At 46.2% G+C, this 16,397-nt stretch overlaps 1 protein-coding gene across 1 annotated transcript in view; it reads right to left on the bottom strand.

The window, feature by feature from the left end:
- NECTIN3 (nectin cell adhesion molecule 3) overlaps positions 1–16,397 on the bottom strand; it is a gene marked incomplete at its 5' end in the record, with an annotated part of 173,975 nt that overhangs the window by 15,215 nt on the left and 142,363 nt on the right. Inside the window, 5 exons of the mRNA XM_084277640.1 lie at positions 2,205–2,260; positions 6,439–6,661; positions 8,183–8,292; positions 11,956–12,375; positions 15,163–15,307. Of these exons, the coding sequence (XP_084133766.1) occupies positions 2,205–2,260; positions 6,439–6,661; positions 8,183–8,292; positions 11,956–12,375; positions 15,163–15,307 (954 nt within the window). The remainder of the gene's footprint in view (positions 1–2,204; positions 2,261–6,438; positions 6,662–8,182; positions 8,293–11,955; positions 12,376–15,162; positions 15,308–16,397) is intronic.

Genomic DNA, 16,397 nt, shown 5'->3' with positions numbered 1-16,397 from the left:
GTGTGCTGAATATACAAAATCAGGTATGTTTGTAAAGGGTATGACGCGTAAAAGGTCTCCGGAGGTGGCAAGGAATTACTTGCTTTAGATGCAGCAGTCCTGGCTGTATGCCAGTAGCTCCAAAACATCCGTGTTTGTGCTCAATTTAACTTCTCATCAAGCACTGGATGGGAAGGACCTCAAAATCAAGGCTGGATGAAGGGTTGGGCACTAGCAGGGTAGAAGGTCTCACCCTCTAGCTGCCTGGATGTTCCCTATTACATCTACTTAGCAGCTTTTGGCACCAAGAAATTGCCTTTTCCATTTAAACAAAGAAAAAAACAAACAAACAAAACCCTAAGCGTGTGCCACTCAGTGCAGAACAAAGCCCTCTTGCTCCCGCTTTTGAAGAGAGTGGTTCACACACTTAGTTGAAAGCAGGCTTGATGCATTGCAGCCAGCAGAGGTCAATCATTCAGTATGAAGCCTGAAACTACCCAGCTGAAACTATTTCCTTGCCACGGTAAGAAAAAAAACCAAAACAACAAACCCTCTGAACTCCTACCCCTCCTTTTTAAGGCAGTTTTAGTTCATTATATTTTTATAAATGTTTCCTACTAATAAATACAAATCTGACATCCAAACCAGATTTAAACCCTGCAAGAAAGGGTGGAAAAGAGAAAGGACGTGGTGCATTTTTGGAGGTGAAGAATGGACAAGAGGCTCTTAGAGAGTTTCTATCACCTGGTCCCACAATAGCGGCACCCCTTGCTTGGTTCAAAAGGATAGTGCAGGCAAAAGCCTGCAATGTCCAACTTGACACCTGGAAATAAGTCACCAGGAAAACTATACTGGTTTTGCAGACCCGACTGACTCATCATGGCTTGGCTGGCATCAGGAGAATATTCTGGACCATAAATCCTATGAGGAGCGGCTGAGGGAGCTGGGGATGTTTAGCCTGGAGAAGAGGAGGCTGAGGGGAGACCTTATCACTGCCTACAACTACCTGAAGGGAGGTTGTAGAGAGGTGGGCGATGGTCTCTTCAGCCAGGTGACAGGAGATGGGACAAAGGGAAATGGCACAAAGCTGTGCCAGGGCAGGGTCAGATTAGATGTTAGGAAAAAATTTTTTACTGAAAGAGTTGTCAGGGCCTGGAACAGGCTGCCCAGGGAGAGGGTTGAGTCACTGACCCTGGATGTGTTTAAAAAAGGGTAGATGAGGTACTAGGGATATGGTTTAGTATAGGACAGGAATGGTTGGACTCGATGATCTTAAAGGTCTTTTCCAACCTTGTGATTCTGTGATATGATCAATACAAGGTTCTGCCTGCCCACAAATGCTGTTTCCAAAGAAAACCTACTTATTTTGGGATGCTTGCAGATCAAAAGCTTCAACCTGGATGGATGCAATGGGAAGCAAAGTGTATAGCTAGTAGCCAGAGTGGCTTGCTAGTCAGTCCTATGGGCTACAAATAAATTTTATTCCAAGTACAGCCAGCACAGTGTAGCAGACTTTCCCTTTAGGTTTTGCCATTGGCAAGTAGGTGATAAAGCAGGGACCCCAAAACACAAGTGTAACTGCTCAGTGCTAAATTGGAGCCTTCAGATTTACATCCAGTCCCTCCACCAGCACCTGGTTGCTCCAGCTGAGTTACACCTGATGAGATCACTACCTTTCCATCAACACACAAGGCCACGTTGGTGTCCTGAGCGCTGCTCCCACAACACTCACTTCTCCCTGTCCCCAGGGGGGCTGCATGGCAGGCAGGGGTTGTTGCTCCCTGGTCCCTCAGAGCAATGTCCCAGGTGGTGGGGTAGCCTTCTTTAGAAAGGGATATTGTGTAGTGTGGAGAGGGCAGCTCAAGACTGCCAGATGGGGAGGAAGGGGATCATTACAACTCCTTGCAACACTATCAGCTCCTCAACAGCCTCTTAATCCTGTCCTGGGGCCTTGCCCAGGGCCCACACAAAACCAGATTTCACCCAAATCACTGAGAAGCCTTTAGCTAGCTCCAGTTTGTGCTTCCTGAACCAGCTCACTGCCATGGGGATGGGAATCACTCAGGAGAAAGAGCAGGAATGGCTGACAATGACTCACTCGCTGCCCCGTGTGCTCAGTCAGTTTGGAGGTCCCTCTTCTGTCTGATTCAGCTTAGCCTGCCTGGCCATGCTGGGGTGGCATGGTATCACTCATGAATGTTACTCTTGGCTCCAACATCACTCACCTTCTGAGAGGAGCCAGCTGAGCCTTCCTGCAGGCTAACAGAGATCTTAGGGTAGGCTGGAAAGCAAACAGAAGTGTATTAGTGAAATGGATACTGAAGGTCACAGTAGCAGCTTCTAATGAGACTTAACAGCCTTGTTTCATAAAAAGAGTGAAAATTAAATCCTACATCCACCCACCTGCATACCTAGCAAGATAAAAGCTTGCACAGCTCCGATTCGAGGTCAAGGAAGTGGTTTACAAGCACAAATCAGCAGCCACTACCACAAGATCCGTCCTGTATTTCAGTGCCTACCTAACCTTGGTGACTCTGCTGGAGAAGCAAATTCAAACCATCCTGCAGCCATGCAGCAGAGCCACCCTTCCCAGGCCTGCTGAAATAAACCATCCCCCAGTCACTGTTTACTCTGGATATTTACCAACCAAAGCAATCTGCAAAGGCTTTCACCAACCCCAAAAGCATTCATTCATCTTGGATACCAGCTTTCCACATGCTGCTGCCTGGGCATATGTGTCACAGTGTCACACCACAGTTGCTTCCTGCCTTGCCAGTAAGTCCAGAGCTCACCTTTGCGTCAGAGCAGCAGGTCTCTGATGACCACATCCACAAGAAATAGAAAAAGTGCTCTGTTCTCACAGCATGTCCCTTCTAGGTATGTCTGACTGTAGAGATAAAAGCTGTCAGATACCATAAACTCTCTAAACTGACATTTCTAAATTAGCCATTGGAATCACTGGTTTGCAGTAATATTAATTGACTTGCTAAGTTAGGGCTGTTGAAACTGTGCTAATATATATAGCAAACCTCAAAAGCCTGGAGTAAATTATGCTTATGGCCCTTTCTGAGTCTTAAAACTGGACTGGGAAACAAGTGCAGCCCCTGGATTGCTTAGAAGATCCCTAGATCTCATTTCAACTTAAACCTCACTCTACTATTATTATTTTTTTTTTCTAACCCTGTTAATTGATACAGAGTCACCTCAGTTCATTACATTCCCCCTGAGGTGCACTGCTCAAGTTCACCTGTTGTGAGGTGAATCTACCAGGGACTCTACCTAACAACTTCTTTCAATTTCCATTTTTCTGCTTAGTGTTACTGACAGGTTATGCCTGAGAGAGACCAGACTTTAATTATTGTGGCCTTATGGTTTTATGGATGTGAGGGTTTTTTGTTTGGTGCTTTTTGGGGTGGGTTTTGGGGTTTTTTTTTTTGGTGTGTGGCTTTTTCCTGTCAAAAGATGAATGTTTTGAGATTTCGTCCGTATTTCTGCCTTGCCCAAACTGTACAGATGGTGGGGCTGGCAGAAGACCACCATACTTTTTCAGATGTAAGAAAAATATGGTAAACTGGATTTTTGAATTTCACCTAAAATTTGGTTGGGAGACTAATAACATCTAGTCTAGTGCCTGTTCTTTCCTTTTTTTTTTAAATGAGAGTGGGCATGCTTTTCCCCATCTGTACTGGGTGCTGCCTTCTGCTTTCCGAGAAGACATTTTTGCTGGGTAACTGTTCTGGCAGGCAGCTCTCAAGCTGAGCTCTGAATGATCTAATAGATCTTTTCCATTTAACATCTCAGCCCCTGTTAACAGTTTGACATTCATTTGTCTTGCTACGATATTTACCAATGTTTTGGGTGTAGCAGAAATTCAATATTTAGTATAGTAGTTTCTGCTGCTGTGCTTTTACTCTTACAAAAAAAAAAGGAGAAATCAATATTTGGCAAAGTTAGACGTGAAAAGGCTATACATTTTCTCAGAAACTAGCATCTAGAAGAACTCTGTTCTAGTAAAGAAGTATTTTAAAGTATTTCAGTCTAAAAGCACCCTTTTAAAAAAAAGCTCTCTTGATTGAATGTGTGTTTTTACTCAACCTATAAAGACTCTCAACTTCATTGAGAGACTTGTTCCTGCCTTCGCCATCCTCTCCTGCCCAGCTGTTAGCCATACTCCAGCAACCTAAAGCCCTTGTGGGGTAGGATTCATGCCACCCCACAGACATAGGCGCTCTCTGCCCTGAAGCATTTTTCAGAGGGATCCTGCACAAGGAGGTTTCCCCAGGTGACTACTTTCCTCTCTTCCTCCTCTTCCTCCTGCCCATTACAGCACCATGGTGCACTAGCTGCCTGCCCTTCTTTCAAGCTGCCCAGCCTGTGGTGTTCAATTGCACAAGTGCTTGGGTACCAGGGGTATGCTGGCTTGCTGAGATGAGAATATCCTCCCCTGGTTTCAGTTGGCCTTAGTTCTCTAGTTACATCCTTTCTAACGGCTGGGACGTCAGACAGAACCAACATAACGTGCTGATGATGTTGTATATGGTTAGTATCATACTTCAGATTCTGTCCTGGCCATTTGAGGCTGGGACTGCCTGCTAGGACATAAATGTTCATTTCTTTGTTCCCTTGTCAGCTTTGGCACAAGGAAAAAAAGAGGTGCTGTCATCTGAAGTGGCTGTTTGTCTGTCCCCAGAAGTCAACTGGAGATTTCTGGATTATTCTGGCCACTGTCTCTGCCAGTTCCTGCCTTGCCAGTGCATGGGCATGTGGGCTGGTGTAAGGGTGCCTCTGGACCATCTGCTTTTGGTCTCCCCTCCTGCCGCAGCCCAAGGGAAGTAAATGGGGAAATGGGAAAAAGCAGGTACAATGCGATCAAAAGCAGAATGACTTCAGCGAACAGTAACAGAAAAGATTGAGACAGCATACACAATAGTTCATTTACCAAGGAAATATTAGATGAGAAAGGTCTAACAGCACAAAAATGCACTTTCTCCAAGATATGGACGGTGCTGGCCTGAGGCACCTTCTTCAGCATCCACCACAAACCAACTCGCAGGAGCCCCTCCATCTGACCCTGCCCTCAGGACACTGGCGGCATGGCACCTGGGTCCAAAGCCAGCCAACAGGGACTGAGAGCATCATGGGCTGTTCCCCACCAAGGGCCACAGTTGCTGTTTCATTTGCCTCTCTCCCCTGTTGTACTAATGGGCTGATGTGTGTGTGTGCACAGCCAACCACACGCGAGACTAATTCAGAGAGTAAGCCAAATAAAGCAACCGCTTAGGCTAACGGAGTCACAGACCAAGGCGAGAGCATCAGCAGGGGTAGGGGGGAGGGGGAGCTCAATTATGTTTGTATACTTGAACGATTGCCCAGGTGACACTGTAGCTATTTGACAAGTATTGATTTTTAAAGGTAAGGCCCATGTCTGAATCATGCAAAGGCAAGAGGAAATTTCAGATCGTTAACTTCTATTTTTATTTCTCTTGCGTCAGTGACCAACATCCCCCAGACACACGTTTGGCTTTTTTTTTTTTCTTTCCTTCCTTCTTTCCTTCCTTCCTTCTTTCCCTGCTCCTCACTGAATCTTTGCACCCAGAGCATCAGTCTGCTTGGCCATACCATCCCCAAGCTGTGGGCTTGCTTGGTCAAGCAGCTATAGCCAAGGGACTGTTGACAGACCTGCTGTTTAACACCCATTCCTTTTAGGAGAATTGGAGATAAGTTTTCTAGATCTACTGCTCTGCAAGAAGAAAACACAGTCTGGTTTTCAGCAGACAGCATTTTTCTAATTCGGTTGTACCTTTGTAGAACAATCCCTACCCCACTAGAAAGGGAACAGTGCGAGCAACTAAAGGCGAGGAAGGCTTCCAGCATGAAATGCCAACCCACAGGTTTGCAGTACACTGGCCCTGCCACCCCTGTCCAGTTTGAGACCTTGAGGCAGGACATCGTTATCAGAACCAGAGCCTTTGGCAATGGTTGAACATCACGTGCCTTCAAGGATGGGACTTCCAAACTGCTTTAGCTACTTACTACATTTCGGCCATGGTTTCCTAACCAGAGGCAGCACTCCCATTTTGTACTTGGACATGGACATCTTGCTGACCCTGGTGCTTATCTGTAACTTGCAAGGTGCCAGCATAAGGTTACACACTGGGGTGAGATGGGAGGAATGTGCATGCCAGTGGTTTGATATATGCCGGATCTGCTAGTTTTGATGCCAGAAATGGAAGGAATGGCCTCGTGTAATTCCTAAGAACTACTGGTTCATTTGCTACCATATTAAACACTTTAACCCATTGCAGCTGAAAAAAAAAACCCAACAATGTAAATTTATGTATATACACCCCCACTTCTCCCCCTCCCCTGATGTATTTCAAAAGCTGTTGTCTGCAGAGCCAGACAGGTGTGTTCCCTTTCCAAATGCAAGTACCCAGGCAGCTGGCATAAGGCCCTTACCAAATACCCTCACGGTGGTGCTGCTCTTGTGGACTCTCTCCGGGTGGTACATCACATGGCAAGAAAACACCCTGCCTTCATCCATGATTTCGGTGGGGAAAATCTTTAGACTGTTATCCAAACCCAGGCGGACTTTTTTCCCAGACAGGGTGCTGCTGTTCCTGTACACTGCAGGGCAGGAGGGCTCCTTGCTCACAAGTTCCTCTTCCCTGCCATCTTCCCACTGTGGAAAGAGCAGCCCACACAATATGTGAAGATCAGAGAAACACCACCACCACCACCACCCCCAAATATTTTTGTAGACAGGCTCTATTCCGGCTATGAAACTCTTCCCTCGCACCCCCAGCATTGTGGAGTAGCAAGTGGGGATTTGCAACATCGATTTTTTTATCAAAATACATTCTCTCTCAGAACTTCAAATCTGATAGCACTCGTCACCCTACCAGTAAACCATGGAGTAAACAGCTGTGTCCTGTGAGTCCCGGTCTCTGTAGGCTGCAGACAGGGCAACAGAGCTGTTTTCTTATGGCAGTGGTCTTGAAGTTGTACCGAACATCCCATACATATTAAAAATTAGTGAAATTCCAAGAAAATCTGCGCTCTTTTAGATTTTTAAATAGCAAGAACCTGATTATAATAGCTAGAAGTCATGTTCTCTCAATTTCTGTGTGCCAGCCACCCTTAGTGCAGCCAACAAGCACATCCTGGACATCTGTGACTCTGTACATATTTGTAGGCTATACCCTGATTGACACGTGGTGACCCACATATGTCACTGTGCTGACCTCTGGGGAGTGTTTTCCCTTTCCTCTGTTGACTTGTAGAGTGACCTAGCAACACTAAAAATAGTAAGGACAAGGATGTTCCCTAGAAAAATTTAAAGAATTTTAATATTAGGAAGGCAATGTGAAGGGAAGATCTAAGTAGATAATGAGCTGAGACAAAAGACTAAAAAAACCTCCTAAAATGTTTGAAAAATCACCTTTAGGAAAACCCTCAACACGTTACAGCTCCTCAGTGGCAATAGATAGAAACTGACAGACAAAGCTGAAGGATGCTGCTGGCTGATACTTATCTCTACCTACGGAAGTCAATGTTAAAACATGCATGCAAATATTTACCCAGAAAGTGAGATGCAGTACGAAAATATATCGAGCTTTACGTCTCACAGCAGACTGATTAAAACTAGTTTTTTATGCGGCCAGCTAGATAACTGGGTCTGTGTGTCTTTGATGTGCATCTTAGAGACAGAGGGAAACAAAACCAAAACCAATACAGCCACTGCCTCCCCCACTTTTTTTCCCTATGTCAAAGCATCCTGATATCTTGCCGCCCTGAGCAGTAAGCATGTATTTTTCATAGACACCACAGCTTCACTACAGAAAAGTTCCCTGAGAAATCCAATTTTTTCTAGGATTTAGGGATTATTTTAGGGAATACTTTAGCGCTGTTAGATTTGCCAAGTTCTTTACCACTTCCCACCGATCCACTCCAAGGTACTCCTGGAAAATGAAAAGCAAGTAAGGTGGAATTTCCCTCTTTGTTTCTGTAACAGCTATGGTTTGTGGTGTCTCTGTGGCAAACCATGTTTGTGCTTTTTCCCTTTATTATCGCAGTCCAACATGATAGATACCTTTTGTTTAGCAGGTTCTGAGGGATAGTAAAGTCTAACAGTTCTATCTCAATCTGCGAAAATACCCTGTAGTTCATTCTGAAATTTATACCTGTGATGAAAAATACTTACCACCAGCCATTTCAAAGGATAATTGGACACATTTTCTGAGGTCATGTCCTCAATGCATGGAATTTCTAAAGTCTGGTTTAACCACGCTTCCTTCATGTAGTGCTGCTCCTCTTTTGTCATCGCAACAACGACAGCAACAACAACAAAAAGCCCAAGAAGGAAAATCAGAAACATGAGGTTCATTGTGCTGTAAAAAACCAAAGCTGACTAGTTATCTGTTCAAGGAACAGGCACTTTTTTGATTAGAAGGAAACTGTAATTTTCAATCATTACCCATAGACGCATTTGTTAAGTAAATGAAAGCCTTGCATCTGGTTCTAGATGTAGCTACATGACTCTAATTCACAGCTGTATCTGAATTTTTGGGCAATTTATAAAAACCTTTGCTTAACTGCAGGATCAAGATGTCTCCTTTTGGAGCTGAGAGTAATTTGAGGCTTCAATTTTTCTCTTACACTTTTTTATCTGTGGCAATAAACCTTCACATCGATTTTGTGCACCTGCATTTCCTCTGCTCTGAAGATACCTTCAGACCGTCTTTTCACCAAGCAAGGTGTTCAGCATGTCGGGCAGGTTAAGATTAACCCTGTCTTTCAGTGTAAGTGCTCCTTTTGTTATTCTCCAGCCTGCCCACTACCAGAAGCAGAAAGCTTGTCACTCTTTCCTTTGTTACCTATTAAAATAAAACCCCACTTGAGCATCTCCTACCCTACCCCTTCCCAGTCCAGGGCTCCAGTCCGTCAGCGGAAAAGCAGAGTGATGGGCTGAACAGAGCACAGCTGTTGTCCAAACATCTGGTCTGCTTGCATGTATGCATTTAAACAGGAAAAGCAGGGGTGATGGCCAGGAGATGACATGAGTGCCTTGGTGAGCACTGATGTCTCTGACTCTCAACCCCGGTGGCAGTAACACCGTGCACCCTGCAATGCCGACCAGCCTTCCTGCCACCCCTATACTGCACAGACCTGCCTTCCCTCTTCCCTGTAACTGAGCATCCAGCACCGGTGGGGAAACTCAATTTTTGCTCCCCTGGTAGCCCTGGCTTGTGCACTGAGGTAGAACAGATAGTAATTTATTTACTTTTTTAACTCGAGGGGAGGGCGAGTATCTAGCAGTCATGGACTGCTAGGTTATTTGGCAGCAGGGACTTTCTGGTGCCTGTTACCTCCTTGATGCCTGGCACCCAAGCGCAGAATGTCAGTGCAAGCACGCAGCCTGCACAGAAAGGCAGCGCCCAGAGGGGTGCCCAGGAGACCCAGCAGCAGAACAAAGCAGCTCACCTCCACTCTCTGTCAGAGTGAAGCGGCTGAAGAGACAGCTATCCCAGTGGGACATGGAGTGCACAAGCCCTGAAGGGGCTGGTGAGTGTGGAGAGGATAAAGAAAGGGCAAAGGAAGCAAATCTACAGCTTCTCCAGAAGAAAACTGCACAGGAGACTTTTGCTGGGATGGTGCAGAAGTGCTTGTGCAGTGTACGAGAAGCACAAAGATGAGTAGTGGCCCCATGAGCTGTGTCTGGAAACAGCCTCTGCCTGTCCTCACCATCACATGTCCCAGCTGCTCGTTTTCTGCCCGTCTTTGATTCCCATCTGCATTAACAGACTGTTGGCTCAGGTCCTCCTTGTTTGTCAGTCCTGTGCAGGCCTGCTGCTCTGTGGGCTTTTTGCAGTATCTACAGGTTGAATCCATCTGGATTCACTCCATTCTGATGTAGTTGAGAGCTGCACTCCAATAATGACTAGTACCCTTCTCCATCCCACTCGTAGGGTAGATTAAGGGGTTTTGCCTTCTTTGGCATGGAAGTGGTTGGTTGCTGAAGACCTTATCATGGTGAAATACAAATCTACAAGAGGTATGTTGCAAACTGAATTCTGTAGTTGTCTCTGGTGAGCAGTAGCACAGCTTGCTATGTGAGGCAGTTGCTGAAAAAAGCTACAATGATGCTGACATGAACAAGAGCTGCCCACATTCAACATGTAGACAAGGAAAACATGGTAGTTAGTTAAGGGCACCAGCAAGACAGAAGGACCAATGCCTGACCAGCATGATTACTATACTGGGGGAAAGTCAGAGAAAAATCACAGGAAGAACAGAAGCATGGGAGGGTTTCACATGGTTGCCAGTACTGTTTGTAACTCGTTGCTCTCCACTGATCCTCTGTGCTTGAAATGCAGGAAAATCCCCAATGGGGAGGCTGCTGCAGCACACCCCTGTACAGCACGCAGAGCTTTGTCCTTGACACAATTATCCTGCATGTGCTGTTTAAACACTCCCATCCTCTGCAGGACATGCTGAGATGCTGGCTCTAGTGTTGCCTTTCCAAGTTCAGCAGGGCAGCTCTGGGGCTGGGTCATCCCAGAGATGTGACTCTGGGATTACAGCAGCAAAATGTTTGGAGCCATAGCCACAAAGGCCATCAGAGAGTGAGGTGGACACTCAGGTTAAATGTCTCCGCGTATGTAGCTTGCACAGGGCCCAGAATTCTTTGCCCAAAGTTGCTAGCCCGTTTCAGAGGGAGGCCACTGCTGCAGCCACCAAGGAGCCATGTCTTCTCCCTTGACCCCACAGAGTCTAGGCTCCTTCTGCTGCAGGACCAATGTTATCTGTCATGAGGACCAATATTCCTCCTGCTGCTGGTCTGGCCTCATGACACAGGCTAAAGAGGTGGTGGGAGTGCAGTGCCTATGGGTGCTGCTGCCCCAATGCTCTGTTACCCCTGATGTCACCTGCACCACCCTGCTTCTAACCTTGAACCTGCATCTACAGCCACATGCACAAGCAGGATGAGTGCTCTGGCCTTACAGCTCTGCACTGGAACCATGCCAAGTTTGTTGCATTTATTTTAATCCCTCTGGGCTTGTTAAAAGAAACCTGAGTCAGGGAGAGGTTTCTGGAGTCGTTGAATCCAGTCCCCAGGTACACAACAAGAAGCTTGCCCAGCTTGCCCAACATCCTCTCCCAGCTCCATCTTCATGGCAGTTTGGACTTTTGTCCTTGCTGTTGGCATTAAACAGATATTCCCAAAGTTGCTGCATTAATGGTTGCCACCATTGTTTAATTTGTAGTCAAAGACATTCCCATCCTCTTTAAACCCATCCATTCCTTTGCCAGGATAATTTAAATATCCTGCCTGGATATTCTCCACTGAGGTTTACTTATCAAAAGCAGCCACGCTGCTTTCTAGCTTCATTTTGGCTGACAGAAGCAGCCAAGTCTCTCTTTCCACGATTGTCCTAAGCAATCCCCTGCTTTGCTCCAGTTTGTTTTTCGATGCTGGGGGCACACATCCCTACATTGAATTCATACCCAGCACACTCTGCAGTTGCTAGCCCTCAGCCTTGACCAGTTGAGATAATTGATAACCAATATTATCTCTTTTGTATGTCCAGTGCTGCACATTCATAGCAGCAATATGGTGTGGTTTGGAGGTACAGCATCCTCAGTCCCACCACATCCTGAGCCGCTCATCCAGTCTTCTTAGCATCATGTTTCTGCAAAATGAAAATGTGGAAACTGCCCATCTCACCACCATTTTTCCTTGATATCTAACTTTATATTTTTCCAAATGAATAAGATTTCCTTATCAGGAGCTGGATAGCAACAGCTAAAGAATGCCTTGTCAATAGGCAACGCTGTAGACAGCAGCATTTGGTGGCACCATTGCAAATCCCAAACAAGTTGCCATCATTGACCAAGAAACGGTCATCTACCTTGATATTCCACCCTACTGTGTCCCTGTTCTGAAAAAGCAACATCTCATCTGTTGTTACTTACCTTCTGCCTTGACAAGAAGTTGAATTTTTGCAGCCTTTGTCCCATGTGGATAAGTAGCAAAACTGCACTCGTACTCCCCGCTAAGGGCAACGGTAACATTTTTCAAATGCAGAGCCCACTGATTGCATTCAAACGTGACTTTTGGATCCGGGGAGCACAGAGCCTCTGTAGCATTCCAGTTGCAGCACTTTCTCGTACTGAAGGACACAGAAAAGTTGTAAGAAGCCTCAGGAAACGGGAAGTGATGCGTGCCATAAGTGGGGTGATAAACGGCTATTCGGGTAAACTGAGGGTCATCGGTCTTGGACCACTGTGTCTGTATTATGTGGGTGGTGTGTGGTTTTGGGAAGCTGCACACGAGGGTCACGTCGGCACCTGGCAAAGCAGAGACTTCTGTTTGTGTGATGATGTCAAGCTGGCCTTAAAAAAACAAACAAACAAACAAACAAGACCTTACTCAGTGTGTGTAATGTTAAAGCAAAGCTTTCTCCTAAGCCATCTTTAGCACATTTAGGTGCCCTGGCCACAGAGAGCTATGGAGACCCTACAACTGTAAGGGCAGGCTTTCCAGCGAGGAGCTTTACAGTGTATCTCCACCAGTACGGACTGCGGAGAGAGCGGTGGGAAAGCAAACTTGCGCTTGTCCGGAAGAGAGCGGGGAGCTCCCTTGGCGCTCACAGGAGAGAAATGGGAGCTCCAAGGGCCTCCGTGGAAATGGAAATCTTTCAAGCAGCACAAATAAAGCAGAAGCTGGGCCCAGTTGTTCCCCGGCTCTTTTAGCAAGAGCAAAGGTGTTTTATCCCTGCTAGCTAATTCCACTCTGTGCCTTCCCCTCCTGCCTGCTGCCAGTGCCATCGCTGCTTCAAAAGCTCTTCTTTTACCTCCATGTTATTAAACAAGCTCCTGCATGACCTAAATGAGTGTCCATTTTGGTGACAGAGTGAGCTGCCACGGTATGCGTGGTTTCTTCCTGGATTATTTTTACAAGGCATGTTTGCAGTCCTTAGTGTGCCATATAAAGGAGTAAGGGATCGGTGACACGGTGGGGCTTTCAGTGGGACCCTGCACTGCTCAGTGTCACTGCTGCTGTAGTAAAATTGATTTCTCTCCCTTTCTCCCTTTTATGAGCATGAGGCATGTGGTGCCCAAAACCCTGTGTGCATGGCACTGACAGACTCAAGGAGATGAAGAATTTATGGACGGGGGAGCTGCAGCAAGACAAGTAACCGGTCACACCCACAGAGCCCTGCACAGAAAGGCCCTTTTTCAAAGATGTAGAACATCTACATCTAGGTACAGACTTGTCATCCCTCCACCTCCACTGGATTTTATCCTCCCCACGTATCAAAACATCCCTGTAAATTTGCTTTGGGAACTTGTCCCACAGTGCCCCCAGCCATACTGCTGCATGGGTACCGATTTCTTTGCTTTGACATCTGCTCTGCCGTGTGCTACCACGTTCCACAGCACCTGAGCCAGGGGATGACATGCCAGGTGCCGGGCAGCCTCGACAGTGCCCGCAGGAGGGATGGCGTGCCCTGGCTCTGACAGCTCAGCCAGCAGCAAGACAGGGACCCGACACTTCTGCAGCTCCAGTCTGACAGGGAAGAACAAGGGCAGAGTCCCACATCCCCGCAGAGCTGGCTGAGGTTCGGTACCTAACCGCTGAAGCGTGACACAAACCTGTAGAGACCAGGTACATGGAGAACAAAGCTACTGAATGGCCACGGCCAACATTAATCTCTGCTTCTTATTGCTGTGCATGCTCTGTTCATCTTTTAATTGACTTTCAGGAGATGGGATGATGTAACAAGCTAAATAAAAATAAGCCTGAGTGACAAGTGCTGTGAGAAAAATTACTGAAAATTATTCTTGTCAGTCCAAGGAGCTTGCTGCAGCAAAGGCTCGCTGATTTCACTGCAAGTTTTGCTGCAGTAAAAGTGAAGTAGATAGCAATTAAGCAATCTTGTGATCAGACTAGCAGGCAAGGGACACCTGGCAAGTTGTCACTCATATTCATATTGGTGCTGTATTAGATCAAAGGACAATGTAAAGAACTAACTTTTTATGAGCACCCCAATAGAAGTAGTCTCATTTTATACTTGCTTTATTTTTTCCAAATGAAATGCTGTCCGTTAGCCCATACTTGTGCTCCATTTTAATAGAGCAACTCCCAGACATTTAGATGTCAGATGTCCACAAAGGGCACTGTGGTGTCTCCACTTTCACTTCTGTAAATGTGACTTCAGTGAGGGTTTAATCCTTGGGGAAAAAATATTTTCCCCTAAACAGTACTGCTTGCCTGCATGTGCATGTCTTGAGGCTTCTAGGCCTTTATTTGCATTTGAGAACTTTTATTTTCTACAAATACATACATGAGAAGTTTTCCTTACTTTTAAAATCCAGTTTGCCTCAGTAATAAAAAAAACCCAAAAAACCCAGCCTATGCCAGATTTTGAGATGCATCTGATCATGCCACTCAAATACATTCTCCTTTCTTAACTGGAAAAAGGCATACCCTACAAAATTCTTCTTCCTAGCTAGTAACAAGTGCTCCTGGACTCAGCATGGTCATCCTGTTGGTTGGGGTGGAGTTGGGGAGGGTTGTGAGCATCAGGCTTTTTCCTGGCTTTCCTCAGGTCATTTTTGTTTTAAGCTCCTGATGGGGATGCAGTTCTCCTCATTCAATTTTTCTGAAAGTTTTAGTCCCAGTGACAAACTTGTTTCTCAAGCCTTTAATGCAGTAGGGAGGGCCACGTGGGGAAGAGGAAGTATCTGTGCAAAGGTTTGCAACTGTACAATTTGTCCTTATCTTTAAGTGTTTCCAACCTCTTGCTCTCTGCACACGCAGACACATGTGAGAGAATGCTAGGTATTTCTTGGTTGCTCTTTGGCAGCAGTTTTCCTTTATGCCCACTGGAGATGAGCACGTGTTGCCCCAAATGTGAGCGAGCTCATCTCAGTGATTATTCTGGTGAAAACGGGGTAAGGAGTGAGCTAACCTGCTCATCAGCACAGGCCACTTACTCTGTGTGAGCTGTGCTTTGTAACTAGCATTGTGAGAAGGCTGTCAGGAAACAGAAAATGGTTACCCAGTAACGGCAGCCTGCCCTGGTGAGACACACTAGGCCCAGCCGGCACATGTCACCCTGCCCTTCGCCACCCTCCATCATTTACTGAGTCAAGGCGTCCCGCCGATGTGCTTACCTGCAATGCCAGGCACCCAGTGCAAGAACAAGAGGGAGAAGAGCCACCTCTTGTGCATCTTCACTTGATGAAGTTTTGGTGAACACGCAGCTTGCTCGGCCTGCTCCCGGCAGCGTCTCAGAAAAGGAAGTCGAAACGTTCTGAGCTGTGCAGATGAGCAGATGTACAACACAGTCAGGCTCGTCCTTGTAGCATGACTTCAAAGAAACGCCTCATTACATGTGAAAACCTCAGTTTCCTGCCCACAGCAATAAAATTAGCGCATCTTGTGAAACCTTTGTGTTAAAAACACTACCTATGCTACAAACCCACAGAATTTTTTTTCCGTGCCTTTTAAGATAAGCTCAGAGTAAGCAGTTTAATGGGTTAAACTCTTGAAAACTTGTTGGATGTCTGAAGTTGAACGCTGATACTTAGCATACAAAAACCCTGACATTTTTCCCCCCTCAGCTTCATTTCCTTCATGTTATTCCACAGTCATTCAAATACACTATTTCCAGTCCCTTTACACTTACTATCTTTTAAGAAAACAGCAAGGTAACAGAACCAGTCCCCCTATATTAGAGTGAAGTGAGAATTTTCTAGATTCACCTTTTTCTTTTAGTTTTTTTTCTTCCCTCCCTCTTCGCCCCGAGAAGACCGTTAATCATTTTCTGCAAGACAAAGAATTAGAGCATCACACATGACATCACTTGGTGTGGTTAACACCCAAGCCACACTCTGTTCATCTGATGGCTTTGGTTATGGCAGCACCCTCAGGCAGAAGTGTGGGGTTCCTGCCAGTTCCAAGGCCACCTGTCTTTATTGCTGGTCACCCAAAAACCCTTCTGAACTGACCTCCAAGCACACTGCATTTCCACAAATTAGGCATATTCCTGTCAGCAAAGCATCTCGTTGCAGAGAAATCTTATGGGGACTGGGCGTGCTGTTGGCAGCCTTTCAGAAAGAAACAGTTACTGCCTGTAACACGTGTTTCCCCAAAACAGAGAGATTAAGGCAGGACACCTCACGTGCAAAACATGGATGTATGCTATCTTCTGGTTTTTCCTGATGTGGGATGGGTGTTTGGAAGCACAGCAGGGCAGGAACCTTGCTGCCTCTGAGAGCTCACTCCCCAGGGGCCTGTGGAAAACCCAGCCTTTGGACCTTGGGAGAGAGCTGGTTATAGCCCACTCACCAGAGCAGAAAAAGCGAGTGGCTTGGATGGCACAGTCCCTTAAACAGGCATCTCTCTC

This window comes from Gallinula chloropus (assembly GCF_964237585.1).
Source record: "Gallinula chloropus genome assembly, chromosome: 1".
Classification (NCBI taxonomy): Eukaryota; Metazoa; Chordata; class Aves; order Gruiformes; family Rallidae; genus Gallinula; species Gallinula chloropus.
This window is presented reverse-complemented; position numbering and strand designations above follow the sequence as displayed.